Raw genomic sequence first — 16,021 nt, 5'->3', positions numbered from 1 at the left:
TGCTCTTCCAGTTCAGTTCACACAAGAAAGAGCTGCAATCAGTTGTGTAATACGTGGTCTGTGGTGTTTGCTTGGTGGCTTCTCCCTCTGCACTCTGTGGTCTTCATTCCTCTGAAAGCTCATATTCGGCTTGTGCCGTCTCTGTCAGGAGCTGGTAGTGCACTTCTTTGCAATGACTCACCAAGTGTTTATTTAGGGGCTACGTTGCATCTAGGCAGAAATCTTTCAATATTAAAAATATGTTTTACTTAGCAATTTACATAAGCTACTAGATTGGCATCTAGGTTACTTTGTCTTCAGAGCTGACCACGAGGAAGGAAAAAAATGTTGCTGTTGGCATCAACTTTTCCACAATTGGGAAGGAGATCTTGAATCAGCAACATGCAATTCTATATGAAGCATGGACTGAATGCAAGATACCAAGTTTGGGATTTTGCCTCCGTTAGAGTATTTTGAGACTGAATGCTTGAACCATGGCCTTCTTTGGGAAGTGTGGCATTTTGCTTCTCAGAGACAACCCTGTCATGGAAAGGATTTAACTGGCAGGGAAATAACATGTTGTTACCTTAATTCACTCAGTCATTGAGTTTCAGCCAGAGATACACAGTCAGTGAGTTTGGCATGAGTTTGTGATGCCACTGGGAACGAAGAGGGAAGTCCTTTCCAGTGCTGCCCTCCTGAGCCACCCGGTCCTGGTCTCTGCTGTGCCAGCTCGTGCCGCAGTACTCAGGATAGTGGCTAGATGGCACACACAAGGCTGTTGAGAAGGAGACAGTCTTAGTGGAGAAAATTAAATACAGTAAGGACCAGCCTTCACCAAAACTTTGCAAGTGAAGTTGATCGGAACAGGCAGAGGGGTGTGAAGCTATGAAGACAGACATCAAGGCCAACAGCAAGAAAATGAAGGGAGGACACAGAAGACATCCTGGAGCATGGCAGAGCTCTCCTTTCGTTTCCATATCTATTGTTTACGTCTGTGTTTAGCCCATTGCCTTGGAAATCATGAGGAACTGCTCTTTTTAATTACAGCCATCATAGTTCTTTCTCTTTTAAAATTAATCTATCTGTGGGTCACCTCCGTCCTGCCTTGGTGCTCCTCTGCCTCACGGAGCAAGAGTTAAGAGCCCCATCTTTTGGCCCTTTCCCTTAGTGCCTGCTCGCTTGTTTCACTGACCAAAAAACAGTTAGGCCTGTGCAGGATGTTCCCTGGCACATCAAAATCACATCACGCGTGGCTGGCTTCGGGGTTTGTTACAGGCTCAAAGCAGGCAGCAAACATGCTAAAAGGTGCCGAAGTATCAACCTTTCTGGCAACTGTGACTCTACAGGCTTGGCTTCAGGCTGGGTAAAAATACGCTCTAGATGCATGGCTGGGTAAAACTAGGCAGGTTTGACTGTCGATCGCTCAGAGATTGCAGGATCTGATAGGCAAGAGGTCCAGAAGTCGGAATAGTAAGTCAGGCTCCTACAGCAAGAGCTTCCCAGGAGGGGATCTGTGGGATTCTCCTGTGCTGAGCTCATGGAGCATGCAAAGTCAAGCATTTGCAGAAGCTGGTATAAATAAAATCACTGTCAGAAAGAGTATGTTAAGAATTATCAGAAAGATAATATTCCTGGGATTCTTCTAAGTGTTTACACCCAGTAACCCGGCTGCCAAAAGTGAGCTATTACTAAGGGTTACTAACTCTGTGGTCTTGGAAGTCCACCATGTTGTCCTGACCTCTCGGGCTTTGATGCTCAAAGGGCTGGAAGTTGGGCAGCAATTTTAGCCTCTCCCATTGCTGTTGATTCAGAAGGTGTTTTAAATGGCAAGCTCAGCCAGCAATGCAAACTGCAGGCATAAAAAGAATAAAAATCCCTAAATTAAAGCAAAGGCTACATTAGGTACAATTGTGCCATATTTTTCTATTTAAGTCAATGTCAGGTTGGGCCTTGAATTCATGAGCACAATGAGGAACGTTTTGGAAAGTGGAAATTGCGTTACGGCTTCTGTTTCCTTTCCAGGGAAGCATGTGAAGCACATTACAGAGCGAGGGAAGGTCATGACTGCAGGGAGCAGCACAGGATGTCTGAGAGGGAAAGGTGGGGCGAGAGGAGCTGCTGCAAAACAAGGACAGAGAAGCAGCAGGAGAGCATGAGGGTGAAAAGTGGTAACTGGAAACCTTGCAATATCTTAATCAGAATTCTTTCACATAAAAGGTCAAAAAAAAAGCTTCTCCCCCCCCTTCTCTATTTCTGACTTTTTTTAATCTCGTCTTTTAATTTAAATATGCATTGTTGGGGTTTTTTCCACATTCTGGCAATGTTCTGAAATTTTTGAACTGCCAGACAGATAGACTCAGTGTTTCAAAACCAGCATCTGCACGTGTGCACATACTAGTCTGATGAAAATGCTGGACAGGCTGGGACTGATCAAAATGTATTTGCTTAGCCATGATCAGTTAATAACACCACTGTGTATTAAGTATTGTGCTTGCTATATTGCAGCATGCACCTCCCAGCTATATTTCATGCATCGTTCCCTCTGTCCATAAAATTATTTCTGAGCCAGCCCTGCGCTGAGTCTTAAGCAGGGTGGAAGCGATGCCATCCCTCCCTCCACCCCCTCTGTCTAGGGCAGCGGGAAGATCTCAGGCCTGTTGTATACAGGCAGGGGAAGCAGTTTGGAAAGCAGCTAGAGGAAGAGCCCGCTTTCTCTACTCTCCCTTTACTGTAGCAGCTATGTTGTCCTTTCCAGGATTGCTTATTTGAAGCACTTTGCAGCACTACTGGCCAAGCAGCACCTCCGGCAGTGTGCTGGGGAGAAAAGCGTATGGTTTGGCATAAAGGAAGTAAGCATAAAATGTCTACATATTTCTCAAAAGGCAAATTGTCTGAAAAGTCTGTCTGATGATAGCCCAAACCAGAACAAGCTGTAATTACATATCCTTTTGGTTTGCAGTTTATATGATTTTCTCTCTGGTTTTGCAAGTGTGCCACAGTTACGCTTCAGTGGCTCAGCAGCCTTTTAACAAGCTGTAGAAAGTACCCTATTGCTCAGGCACTGGCAATACTAAAAGACAGAATGTACTGTCCTTTAACCCTTTGCAAGATTACGTAGCTTAACAATATGGAATAGTCTCAAAGTGATGACCTGTCCACAAGGAGCTGGCAGGAGGGGGGTCAGGAATTGGGATGATTACCCACTACCTTTTCATTGTACAGCTGCTACTCAGGATATTCTGGTGCTTGAGTTAATAATCTTACAAATGTAACAAGGTAGAGAGGGAACGGCACAAAGGAAATTATTTGGAAGGAATTAAACATTAACAACACACCTTAAATACAACCAAGTAGAAGCAAAAGAAGGGAAATACTGTTCAAGTACAGTCTGTACCCAGTTTTAACAGGCAGGCGGGATTTGTTTACGGAAGCAGACAATCATCTCCTTCCTCCCTGCAGTAAAACGTGTATTTAAAGGAGGTACTAGTAGGAATTTTGTCTAAGTACAACTTGCAAAGTAAAGCCTCAAAGACAAGCCTGGTCCATTTGAGTTGCTACTCTGTAAACTAATTATTTAATTTAAAACAGGAGGCAGCAGCTAGCTGACTATTTAACTTGATTCCCGAGTTAGGTGGCTTTTCAGTCCATGCTACCCTGGTGTCTGTAGTCCAGAGCTGTAAAACTCTGTGGTGAGAAGGCTGCTGGCTCAGCCATGGGATACCCCAGCTGATTCAGTGGCTCCTCCGTCAGCTTTTGCCACAGGATTCTCAAGGTACCCCAGCCGTAAAGCCAAAATGCCGTGGACAGCAAAGCCAATCTCTTAGAGGATCACTGACTACATGGTTTTGTCCTTAAGAAAATAAAGGGACAACCGTGGAGAGGGGCAAACCTCCCAGAACGGGTCTGCCTGCTCCAGCGGAGGCAGGAGAAGATAGTGCGCGACCCGCTGCACTTCTGCTATCGGTCCAAGTAAACTGGGATTTGCCAATCAAATTAATAAATAGCCCAACACCCCCTCCCTCCAAGTAACATAAAATCTGATTAAGAATCCAAAGGGTTCGTTTTTCAAAACGTCAGTGGCTGGATGAGAAGATCAAAGATCATTGATTTTTTTAATTGTATTTTATCTCAGAAAATGAGTTTTAAAAAATTCCTTATCAGCTTCTTTTTGAATGCCTGAAAGGGGGAAAAAAATAAAGGATGTTTATTAGTATTAGCAGTAGTATTCCAAAATGTATTGCATGCATTGTTATTAATGTTATTCTAGAGATGCAGTGCCAGCATAGATACAGAGTGTTGGCAATAAATTAATTGGAGAACTAAAAAAGTACTGGAAATTAGGAAAGATGATGAGATGGAAGAGATCAGCTGAGCAAAGTGAAGACTGAGATGGCACGTCTTTCTTGCACTAATATGGTAATGAAACATAGCGAAGACAGAGTGGGAATACTGATCTTCACATGCTTCTAACAACTTCTTGCCATACTTGGTCAAATTTCTGTAAAATTGCTAACGTGAGCTATTACAGGATGAAAAGACCTTTATGCCAGTATAAATGCATCTCTGGTGCGGAGCTCTGTCACTTCTGCAATGACAGTTTCTAAATTGATACAGTATTACAGAATGAGCTGGGCTTTGGAAAAACTGGTGGCTTTAAGTTCACCTGTGCTAGCTTTAGCCTGTGTCCTCCGGTAGAGGACATAAGTCCATGGCAGGAAATCCAGGGCCCATAGACACTACATAATGAATACAGGGAAAACCAACCCAAACTCCCACAGAAATTGATGGGCTCTGGGCTGACATTACCTCTCAGAAATGAGACTTGATATTATGGTAAATAGTGCCATGAAACCTTAGTTCCCGACTGTTTGACAGTCAAGAAAAAACAGATCTAATACCGTGGATTATTTAAGAAGAAAACAGAGAAGAAAACAGCAAATGTTATTGTGCCTCTGTGTCGTACATGCTTCTGCTGCAGCTCTCGGAAGACAACAGAAGAGGATGAGAAGAAATGCAATGACGAGTGGCCGGGGTGATCTGGCATGAAGCAGTCCCTGTACGCAGAACAGCCAAGTAGGACAGGGCTCCTGCGGGATGGGGAAGAGTTGGCTGCTGGGCCTGATGCTAAAGGTCTGTAAAATCACGGGCAGTGCGGAAGGGGTAGCTGGCAACTGACGAGCTGAGAGCTAGGAGGCTCGGGTGAAATTACTGGGCGTTCAGTTCAGAATAGACCAGAGGAGACAGTTCTTCAGATACGTCATGAAGCTGGGGAGCTCTTTGCCACATAAGGCTGTGGATGCTAAAATTTACATGAGCTCGGGACGAGGCTGAGCAGGTTTGCAGAAGAGAAATTCACTGAGTGATACAGTTAAAAAACAGACCAACCTGTCTGGGTCAGAAAGTTGCTGAGCTGCGAGTCATTGAAGGAGGCCAGGAGAGAAAGTTTTCTCCCTTTTCTTATGCTCTTCCTGAAGCATCTTTTTGCCTACTTGCCCCTAGTGGCTTCTCCAGTTTAAGAAAGCCTTTAAATGCGTTCCAGGGAAGGAAAGGGCTAAAGGAAGATAGGAATCAAGAGAAACCACCTGCTTGTGAAGGACAACAAATGCAAGAAGGGCAGGGGTGTGAGGGTCACACAACCCACAGCTGAAGAGTTGGGAGCATGGGGACAGCCAGCAGAGCGCCGGGCAGCACCCGCTCCCTCCGAGGCACCCAGGGGCCAGGGGTACTGCCCGATGGGGACACGGGAGGACATGCAAATGGAAACTGCATCTTCGGAGAACGGCACCAGCAGTGCCCAGTGGGGCTGTCCCGGCACACTGAGGAGGTGCAGGTGTGGAGGCATGAGTGCTAATATGAGGGGAGAGGGGCAACCTAAGCCTCAGCAGGAGGGTTTTGGGGGGAGGCTGAAGCAGCATTGGGATGCAAGGACGTGGCTGGAGGTTTCTAGTGCAGCAAGGATGGGCTGGCGGGCATCTGTCCCCCTGTGCCTCGCCTCGTTTGCCCTGACCCATAACTGGAGCCAGACCTGTGCATGCCCCCATCAAGAGGACACCTCAGAGGCAGGAGGAGGCCAGGGGGATGTGCTGTGCAGCATCCCTTGGCCACAGTGATGCAGGGGGTTTTTGGGACATGCACTTTGCTGGGGATCCCTGGGTGGGAAGGAGGGATGGAGGGGGCAGACTCAGGAGGGACTGTCTTGGTGCCGGTGGGATTAAAACATTTTGCATTACAGTCTGTGGGCTTTCTGGAAAAGCTGACTGAAAGATTTTTTCTTTTCTTTGCGGTTTTGTACTAATAAACCAGGCTCCCCAGCAAAGTTTTATGCTCCACGCCATACCACGTGTGAAGTTAGGGCAGAACCCAAGAAGGAAAAACAGAGGCCAACAGACTACAAAGTCCCTGCCATACAGCAGTGCAGGCCATGTATACCTGGCTCCCAGATTTTGACAATGCATTTAAAAATTTATGCCTATTCAGTAATCATTCTTCCTTCAGGAAGCACTAACCTATTGAGCCGTAAGATTTTTAGGCCTCTCAGATCCACTGTCCCCAAAGTGGAGATGACCGTGGAGGCGGTATTCGTCTTGAGCAAATTTGACATCCACTTTGCTTGCCTAAATCCCAAATTAGTAGCCTTCTGGAGGAGGAAGAGGCGCTAAATGAATTCCAGTCCCACTCATTAAGACCTGAAGGAGCAGGGCTGCCCTTCAGTCTCTCTCCTTTTCTCCAGTCATCTCAAGCCTAGCTGTCGCAGGCTGGAGCAACCGCTGGTGACGCCTCTGCCACTTGTGTAAAACACCCAAGTTACCGGTTCCCCCGAGGGATGGGTCCTCTGACCCTGGGCACCTCAGCTGCACCGGCTGCAAGAGCCGTGAGAGCCCTGCCTGGCTCCAGCATTGCCAAGGCATTGGTGCCACCCAGCAAACGCCCTGCTCCCCTGCACAGGGTTCTGCTAGGCCAGAAACGTTAAGCTGTGAATGAGATTTATATTCTTGCCAGCAGGCTGTTGTTAAAAGCAGGTGGAAAGCTGCTTCTTTGAATATCTGATTTTTACTCTGACAGTTTCTCTTGACATTTCCAAGGCTTTAAAATTATTTTCCCCCCTCTCCATCTTTACTTTTCTGTGCATTGTTCTTCTGTGGCAGTCTTTTTCTCTTCATTGGTGTTGCTTCTGTAAAGGACTTTGCATAATGTCTTCCTTCAAATTGTACCATTTCCAAGTTTTCCCTTTATTTCAAACTTCCTAGTTGCTATGTGACTCTGCTGTGTGGTTTCTAGGTCTTCTTTTGCTTTGCACTGTCCTTTTTCTCTTAGGCACTTTCCCTTGAACAGCTCTATGGTGGTGATACCATGAAAAATCTCTGTGTATCTGTGTCTCTACACAGAAGTCTAAAATATCAGAGAGAGAGAGACAAAGCAAGCATTTTTTAATATAAAATAAGGGATATTTATTGATAGGATATTTGTTTTAAAAACTTCCCTAATAGCCATTTTATAAAACGTACATGCTTACGTGTTTTCATACATTCTAGTCATACCACAGGCATTCCACAAAATGAACAAGCGTTTATTTTTGTGCTGTGTGCCCAGAACTGCACGACCGTCGTCCTGCCAGGATTTGGTGCTGAAGAAGGTGCAGCCTGATGTTCAGAGGCAGAGTGCTCCTAGTTTTACCGGGGGCCATTGTGAGTGGCAGGGGCTGCAGGTCTGAATCAGGATGGGTTTACGCTTTTACTCACTGTCAGAGAGTGGTATAGCGTTATATATATTCTGTTATAGATATTTGGGAGAGTACATCTCCTGAAGTCCTCTCAAACAGATCCTTTTCAACTCAAACACTTGATTCCTGGAACAGTTTCACATGTGTGGCACTGGGTCTGATCTGAAGCCCACCGACAGCAGCGAGCGCCTTTCTGCTGGTACTCAGTCAGGCTGTAACCAGATTTAAAAAGTGACCTACATCTTTTGCTCCATATCTCAGGCTCTCTTTGCGTAACCATCCATAGGTGATCTAAATTTACCACTGCAGCGTGAAAACCTGAATCCACAAGCAGCGATGGGTCTCGCTATTTAAACTGCTTTTTGTCCTGATTTCAGAACCATGAGTAAGACTTGCACTTGCCAGTTTTGTCAGCAGAGCTAAGCTGGTGAATGTTTTCTTTAGTGACCATTTTTGTTTCTGGTTCATGGGTATACCAATAGGAGCTACGATGGGGACCAGCAAAACAATGCTTTAGCGGATATTCCTTATTTTGCTTACTGACCCAGGTTTGCTAGCCCGACAGAAGTGGTTTTTGCTTTCCAGTATAGTTGTGTTCAGACTGAGAGGCCTTTTCCAGCTTGGAAGTTTTGCCAGTGGGCTTCAGCCCTTTTTGAATTTCAGATGCAGGCAGACACAGATGGGCTTTCTACAGCTGTGTCTTGCCCTACCACTGTTTCTTTGCAGAGGCAGGATGGTGCCAGTCAGCCAACACCTCCAAAGAGTCACTAGGAAAAGCTATAGGACTGCAAGTGAGTCCTTGGATCTCAGTTCTGTCACCCAAAGCAAGCTGGCAGGTGTATAAGTATCTGCTTAATACCTGAGGAAAGGTGGAAACTGCTTTTGAAGATGGTATCAGATCTTTTGTCATCTTTTTTCCTTTCCTTATAAATACTTCTTATGTAAAGTTGCATGGAATCGTCATTTAAATTAGTGGAGCGATATTGCTTTGGAGCAGTTGCTGTTCATGCGGAAGGGAAGAGTGGGCTTTGGGTGTGAGTCTGGGGTGTCCGGTAGGCACTGGCTCATGAAGAATGCAACCCATCGCTCAGGGCAGATGACGGAATGGCATCTGGCTGACCATTTCTGGAACAAATGGGACACATTTGCCTGTGGAGACAGGTGAGACAAACTCTATTTAAACTGTGTTTAAAATGGGCTTTGTTAATGGAGAACTATTAATTTAGCACTGGGAACGTAACGTGTGCGGTGTGTTACCCACTTCTGTCAGGCTTTAGGATGGAGGTTGAGTTTTCCTCAGGGTGCATCTGGTTAGAAGTGCAATAAACTATTGTGGTTTCTGGGATTTGAGCAGGTCAGCCAGGCAGAGCGTACCTGGGATGCAGGAGCTGGGCAGCAGTGGACCGAATACAATGCAGAAATGCAATGCAGGACCTGAGGCCAGTGGTCAGCAGTGGCTGATTCTGCTCCTTCCACCTGGGAGACGGATTATTTCAGCGTAACAGAGTTCCCTGCGACTCTGCGATGCAGCCCTCCCAGCGAAGGGCACAGTGATTCATCCACTAAGTGGATGTAGCAAAAGCAGTAGCGATTCACTGTTGTTTATAATAGGGGTACCGTGCATTATGCCTGATTTTTTAATTGTGATTTTCTAAGAAAACTTTCTGGAATGAAGAGAGTATTATGTTAAAGTGTCTCCTGAATCAAACTTTTCTCATACGGCAGTTTCTCTCAAGGTAGCGATAATATTCCCAGAGAGAGCAGGATGGGAAGACTGGAGGTCTCTTGGTCACATCTTCCAACAGCATCAGACTGTCTTTTTGTTAGATGCAAACTGTCAGGGACGTGGAGGACGTGGGGAAGTTTTTCTCAGTTACTCATGGTGGTTAATACCAAAGCACTTGATCACATCAGTGTTTTGAGCTACTGGTTTTACAGCCAGGTGCTTGCTGCCATGAGTTAGGGTTTTGTAAATTAGGCCTGTATATATTCTGCAAAATATTAACAGGTTTACTCTCCCTGCACACTCTTCATTCATTGCTACATAACAGCAGAGAGCAATTTAGCTCCCTGGCAGTGTATTTTAGTAAGACAGCAAATTGTCTGTGTTTACTTATGCTATACAATTCAGTAATTGTACTGCAAATCTTGGCCAAGTTCCTCAATAGTTGGGGCCTAAAAACAAGCTCTTAAATTCATATTTAGGTTCCTAAATAGGTCTGATTTTTCAAATACTGGGTTCATCCTGACTCTTGCTGACTTTTTGGCTATCAGGCTGTCAGCATTTTGAAAATCAGGCCTGCTATGTGTTCCCACACTTGTATGGGGAAGCTAAACTATGGTTTAGGCTCCTTTTAATATTTGTCTTTGTAGTATTGCAGTGCCTGTTTTATTCTCTACATTGCAATAATTCCTAGTGGAGCTTATTCATGTTGACAAACTATCAGTTTGGATTGATTAAAATGTCTAGTAAAAGAGTTGCCAGCAAGGTTGCTATTTGAAATCTTTGCTGGAAGATGAAGAAGTTCACAGAGTAAGAATACTTCTGTCAAGTCACTGGGTATGTTTCATAAAAGGGCAGGCTATAAATACCATCTTTAATATAACATATGCTTCACTGCCTGTGTCTGACAACAAACCTGAGTGAACTAGGGTTCATCAGAAAGGCTGATTTTGCCCTCAATATTATTGGGAGCTCTTCAGTGCCTTTTGGTGAGGTTTTTCTCCCATGTGTCAGTGCAGTAAGGCTTCCTTTCCTTTCTCTACATAATTTCAAGGAAAGTCTGATTCTTTACTTCAGGGGCTGAGCTAATTCTTTCCTCTGGACCATTTTAAAAGAAATCGTTTAAGCCTCAAATATTTATGCTGGCTGCAGCAGCAGATGTGTGAAAGAGTGGGCATTCACTTTGCTTCTTGCTGCTCATCCTCAAAGAAGAGGAGGCTTTTCTTAATCTGTGGGCTCAGAAGCACAGCAGAAGGACTTTTTGACCTAAGATAAAACAATGACAAACCACTCCTGTGGAAGCACAGTATGCAGGTGCTTTGGGATGCTTCTGGAATATATTACTGGGGATAAATTACTCTTTCTTTTCAAAAGAAAATCATACCGATGCCTTTAGGAAAAAAAAGTCTTGTGTGATGAGGGGAAAGGGAAGACATTATTTTTGGTAATATTTAAAAGTTGTTAAATTCAGAAGGCCCTGGAATGGGAGAATTTAACATAGGGTAGATCAGCAGAGTGATCTGGCACGATTGCAAAGGCGACTTTGAAATAGTTTCGCATTTTGGTCTTGGAGACCTTTCATTTCTTCTGTTCAGATGCCCTGATGAATCAAGATTTGCAGCATTTTCAGTAATCAATATGCACTTTTTTCCTCAAATGAGGGCCACTCCTGAGAAAAGAACTTTATTTTGTAAACATCATTTGGCTGAGAATGACTGCGTGTTTCCATTCCCCTTGCAGAGGCACAGCCATAGCTGGAATTGTTTTTGGTATAGTATTTATAATGGGAGTGATTGCTGGGATTGCCATCTGTATCTGCATGTGCATGAAGAACAACCGTGGGACTCGAGTAGGGGTCATCCGAACTACGCACATCAACGCTATCAGCACGTACCCAGGTAAGGAAGCGAAATGACAGCACTGCAAGAGTGCCTGCATTCATGGTAGAAGTCTATCTTTGGATAGTTAGGGCTCCGCAGTAAATGGGGGATGTGAATACAGCAGGCAGCTCTTCTCAGTCCGGAGGGGAGCGGCATGACTCCCTGCTGAGAAACGCAAGACAGCTCAGTGTGCGCAGTGTTCGTCAGTGCAGCGCTCTGCCTGGGCTAATTTATTCAGCTATTCAGTGGGCTAATGAGATCTGGCGAGGTGCCATACTCACACAGCTGTATGGCTTGCGATGCCCGCAGTAGCACGTTGAGACCTCACTCAGGGCAGTGCTGCATTGTGCAGGATAGACCTTCTCCCTGTGCCAGAGGCTCTCTGGCGACGGATCAGTTGCTCTTCTTTTGTTCTTCTGGTTCTTGTATTTGCCCTTGTTCAAGTGCAGTCAGCTCCCTTTCATTGTCCCGATATAATGGGGGCCCAGCATACCACAGAGAGGGGAAAACCTGGACAATAACGTCTGTGGATCATAGCGCAAAGGCTTCGAGTGGTGCCATGTGGAGTCTAATGCAGCCCGAGCTGGTTGGTACTTGGCCAGAGCTCACAAGCCCTGCTGGGTGCTGCAGGACCCCAGATGACTTCTACAAAGGCACACAGACGTCTTTGCGGTGTGTTCTCTGCTGTGTGTCCCAGGAGGGACTGCTGGCTGGCATGCGGTGCTGGATCCGAGCTAGCTCTCTGCATCCGCCTGGCACTGTGCCTGAACTGATAGGAACTTGGAGCACAGTGCAGAGATGCCCGTTGCGCCTTGGTCAAAGTTAGCTGAGATCTGGCGGTGCTTGTTAGGTCTAGCTTAGTGTTGGATGTGCTCAGTGGAGGCCTGTCCGTGGGTTTACATTGTTTTGGTGTTTGGTTTTTTAGGTGCAGGGCAGCACCAGGGGAGGCACAGAGCCTAAGTCAGATCTGGCACTGAGCTAATAAGCTGTCACAGGCTCTGGGCACCCCACGGGACAGTAGGGACCCCTCATGGGTCTGCTCCAGTGCAGTTGTGCCCATAGTGAGTGGGAACGGGTACATCAGGCTGTACCTGTGCTAGCTCTGTGCAGAGCCACTCTGTACCACGCTTGTCAACTCACGCCAGTCTAGGATTGGGGTACAGGAGCACCAAAGGTGCTGCACCCAGCCAGCTGGGGTCTGCAAGGCTCATTTGTCTGGCTCCCCACCACGAGAAAGTGGCCACGTTGCTGAAGAGCAAAACTGACCCTGGAAGCAGCATAACGGTGTTTATGCAGTGCAGCTATGTCTGTGCTTCAGTGACACTTAATTACAAATCCAGGAGCGATTGCCTTGGGATAACTTGAGAGTTCACTGTAATAAAAGGCAATGGTGTTTCATGGATGAAGTCCCCTCATCCCACTCTTAGAGATCCCCTGCCTTTGTATTCCCTCCTGTTGCAAAGGTTGCAGCAAATCCCAGGTGCATTATGTATACTTACAGGCAAGCTTTGCAATATTTATTATGTGTTCCTTTATCACATTCACTGCTCTGAGTGTCTGTTTTCTCCCTCATGTTCTTACTTTCCAGTTAAACTAAAACCATCTATAATCATCCTTATCATTGCAACATTGTTTTGCATAGAGAGATGAGTAATGAAAGAAAACTGCAATATTCTCAACCATGAATTGCTGAAGAGCTACTTCAGGATCTAACAGTCACTGCAAGCTGTAAAAACAAGAGCAAAATGAAGATTCCAGGGCTGTAGCCTTTTCCTCCCCCAGTCTGCTCCTGCAATGACTCACCCCTATCTCTCCACCTCCAGGCAGTTTGGCTCTGCATGCTCCCCATTCCTGGTGCAAACATTAGTTCGAGCAGTGCTTCCTCTCAGCAGCAGCAATTTTTTGGAGGATGGGGAAGCTCTGAAATTATTTCCGTGTTCCCTGCTGTCATGAACACTTCTGGAGTAATGATTTACCTGGCTTTGACTGCAGGGTTTGTGACCAACCCTTCCCCCTGCCATTACCTGTTTTAGACAGGAACAGCAAGCGAGGGGATGCCCTTCCTTTGGCCTCAGCCACAGTGGCTGACGGGTTTTCAGAGAGCAGGGAGTGCTTTTCATGGCACACTGGGATTTGAGTCTCCTCCCCCCATCACAAACATCCTAGTTTTCTGTTTCCTCTCTATTCAAGTGCTATTTCACTGCCAGTCTGCCTGAGACATCTAGGGAGGGCATAGGAAAGCATCCATGGTGACATGAACAGAGAAGCAGCAGACTCTGGACCTTAAAATTTGTAGGGACTACTCTAATGGGGTCTTGATATGGAGCCTTCAGTTCCTACCGTGCTATCATTCTGCAGCATTTGCTGTCTTTATGATCACTGAATTAATCCTTCTTCTGTAAAGTTACTAGAAGTAGTTGAGAAAACGTTTTCAGCTGTTTGTGAATATTCTTGTTGTTTCCTAAATGCCTGACCCAGTTTACAAATGTGGGGCTCTCCTCAGATGTCTCTGTTGGGGTGAACAAGGCGAAAGCTTTGTTATCCCTCAGCCCGAGCCCTGGGAAGTCCTGGGAAGATGTCCGGCATTTGCCCTGGAAGATGTGACGCTGCTGTGCAGTGAGGAGCTTTCAGCTATGTTTGGCATGGCATGGCATGGCACACATCTCCTGGGGATCCAGAGGGTGGTTGAGAGGTCTGTGGAGATCAGCGAAAGCCGTCAATTTGAGATGACATAAGTCCATGTTGCTACTGAAGGGGGTGAAAGGGAGTGGATCTGATAAAAACCCAACCTTCCTCCCCTGAAAAAGTTTAGCTCTGCCACATCACCGTGGTATCATCTGCCATATGGCCACTCAAACACTGTTACCAGCACAACATGTCGGTGGGCACACAGCTAAGCAGTGAAGGAAAGGGCAATAAGCAAGGACTTGCATTGACATAAAGTGACTGTATATTGACAGTTTGAAAAAAAAGCAAGCGCATTGCCAGGAGACTTGACATCTGTTGTATGGAAGTCTGAATGTCAACTAGAGAATACTTGGGGGCCTGCATTTTTAACTATGTCTTCTTTTTTCTCCCACTTCAGTGGCTCCACCACCATACAGTTACGAATACGAAATGGAGTACCCAGCTGACCTACCTCCACCTTATACTCCAACTCCACAGACTTCGATACAGTATCCCCCACCCCCTCCTTACCCTGGATATTCAGGGAAATAATCACATGGCTTCACATGGATATTAACTGCCTGTTGAAACAGCCAGCACCGTTGGAACAAATACTGTCAGCTCAGGGACAAATAGGATGGGGTCTGCATCAACCCATATGGCCAGGTGTTGAAATAAGCTGGGAGGGTTGCCATGGCTCAGGATGAAGAAAAATACTGTCCGCTCTGGACCATCATATTTCATGATAAAACAACGCGTGACCAAAGAAACAGTTCCTGTAAGTTAGTGCCTGATGAGTAGTGCTTAGCATCAGTGCTTAGCTTCAGCTGCAGCCCGTTACAGCGCGCGGGAGTGGGGGTCTTCCCATGTAAGAACATGCAAGTGGTGCAAATAGTTCAACAAGCTCTTTCAAAAGCACAGGAGGCAGCTGCTGGGGCTTATTTTGGGGGAAGACTCCAACTGTTGTCTTCAAGAATGTCTTATGTCTTTTCTTGAAACGAGGGGAATAAGGAAGAACCAGGAAGACTGAAGCTATTTTCAGTTCTATTTCAGGCCGGTAATACCCGATGATCAGCTGTGCATATTGGTCTGATAAGCATATTATCAAGAGAAGTGCTGTTGGAGTTATTCAGTAACCAAAAAACAATGGAATTTTTTTTGGTCAAGTGCAGGTTGTTTTAAGTGCCTACTTTTAAGCAGTTTGAGACTAGTTTGTAGCCTGAAATGTAAACATAAAGAGCATTTTTAATGTGAAATACACTAATTTATAGCTGATTTACTTTTACCTGGACTTAAATACTGTATACATTGGACATGTGCTACAATGACTTTTTTATCAGCAAATGATACTTCGTTTTTTGTAAAAAATACTGAATCAGGAAAACTCACAAGTGGGAGAAGAAATACAACCCAAATATTAAAACATCATAGATTTGTCTTCAATTGGATTGCATAAAGACTATTTTTTTTTTTTAAATCATATTGCTTACCAGTAATAATGATATTCAGCCTAACCAAAGAGATGAGCAGAGAGACTGTGAGCATCAGATTACTTTTGAATGTCGTCTTGGGCATTTTAAAACTGTAAGTCACCAAATAATATTTTTTGCATTTGTCACACACACGTTGTTCAAAATTACTTAATCTCTACTATGTAAAGTACAGGCCTTCATGATTTAAAATGTTCCATATACTTATGGGGCTAACTGTAATTCAGCAGCAGCTATTTGACTTCAGAATAGAGTATCCCATTACCTAAAGCATCATCCTTTAATGGTAAGACTAGGTATTTTTCTCAGTTTTACATGCGAACCACAAAGACAGTGGTTCTCTTTGGGGATTTAAAAGTGCTGAACGCCCTTAGTTTGAGTTGGGTGGCTGGGCAGTTTGAGAATGCTACAGCCAAAATAGCGGAAGGTGACAAAAATACGGCATCTAGTGTTCAGGACACAGCACCAGGTCCATTTCAGAGATTCCCAGAGATCAGAATGCATTTAAATGTTTTCCAGTGTAGCCCTCATCTTCTTTTCAGGTGTATCAGTATATTAA

General features: G+C 45.2%; 1 protein-coding gene across 1 annotated transcript; it reads left to right on the top strand.

Annotated features, from left to right (window-relative positions):
• Positions 1-5,641: 5,641 nt before the first annotated feature.
• On the top strand, positions 5,642-14,524 carry CYYR1 (cysteine/tyrosine-rich 1). Its single transcript, XM_009573764.1, has 4 exons — positions 5,642-5,812; positions 8,676-8,863; positions 11,166-11,323; positions 14,391-14,524. Exons 1-4 carry the CDS (start codon positions 5,642-5,644, stop codon positions 14,522-14,524), a joined length of 651 nt encoding a protein of 216 aa, XP_009572059.1.
• The last annotated feature ends 1,497 nt before the right edge of the window (positions 14,525-16,021 follow it).

This window comes from Fulmarus glacialis, unplaced genomic scaffold (genome assembly GCF_000690835.1).
Source record: "Fulmarus glacialis isolate BGI_N327 unplaced genomic scaffold, ASM69083v1 scaffold8910, whole genome shotgun sequence".
Classification (NCBI taxonomy): Eukaryota; Metazoa; Chordata; class Aves; order Procellariiformes; family Procellariidae; genus Fulmarus; species Fulmarus glacialis.
This window is presented reverse-complemented; position numbering and strand designations above follow the sequence as displayed.

Excerpts from the sequence above, each read along its gene's own strand:
- CYYR1 (XM_009573764.1), top strand. The coding sequence starts at position 5,642 with ATGGGGACAGCCAGCAGAGCGCCGGGCAGCACCCGCTCCCTCCGAGGC. Across the intron at positions 5,813-8,675 it reads GGCACACTGAGGAGGTGCAG|TGGAGCGATATTGCTTTGGA; the intron begins GTGTGGAGGCAT and ends CATTTAAATTAG. Across the intron at positions 11,324-14,390 it reads CGCTATCAGCACGTACCCAG|TGGCTCCACCACCATACAGT; the intron begins GTAAGGAAGCGA and ends CTCCCACTTCAG.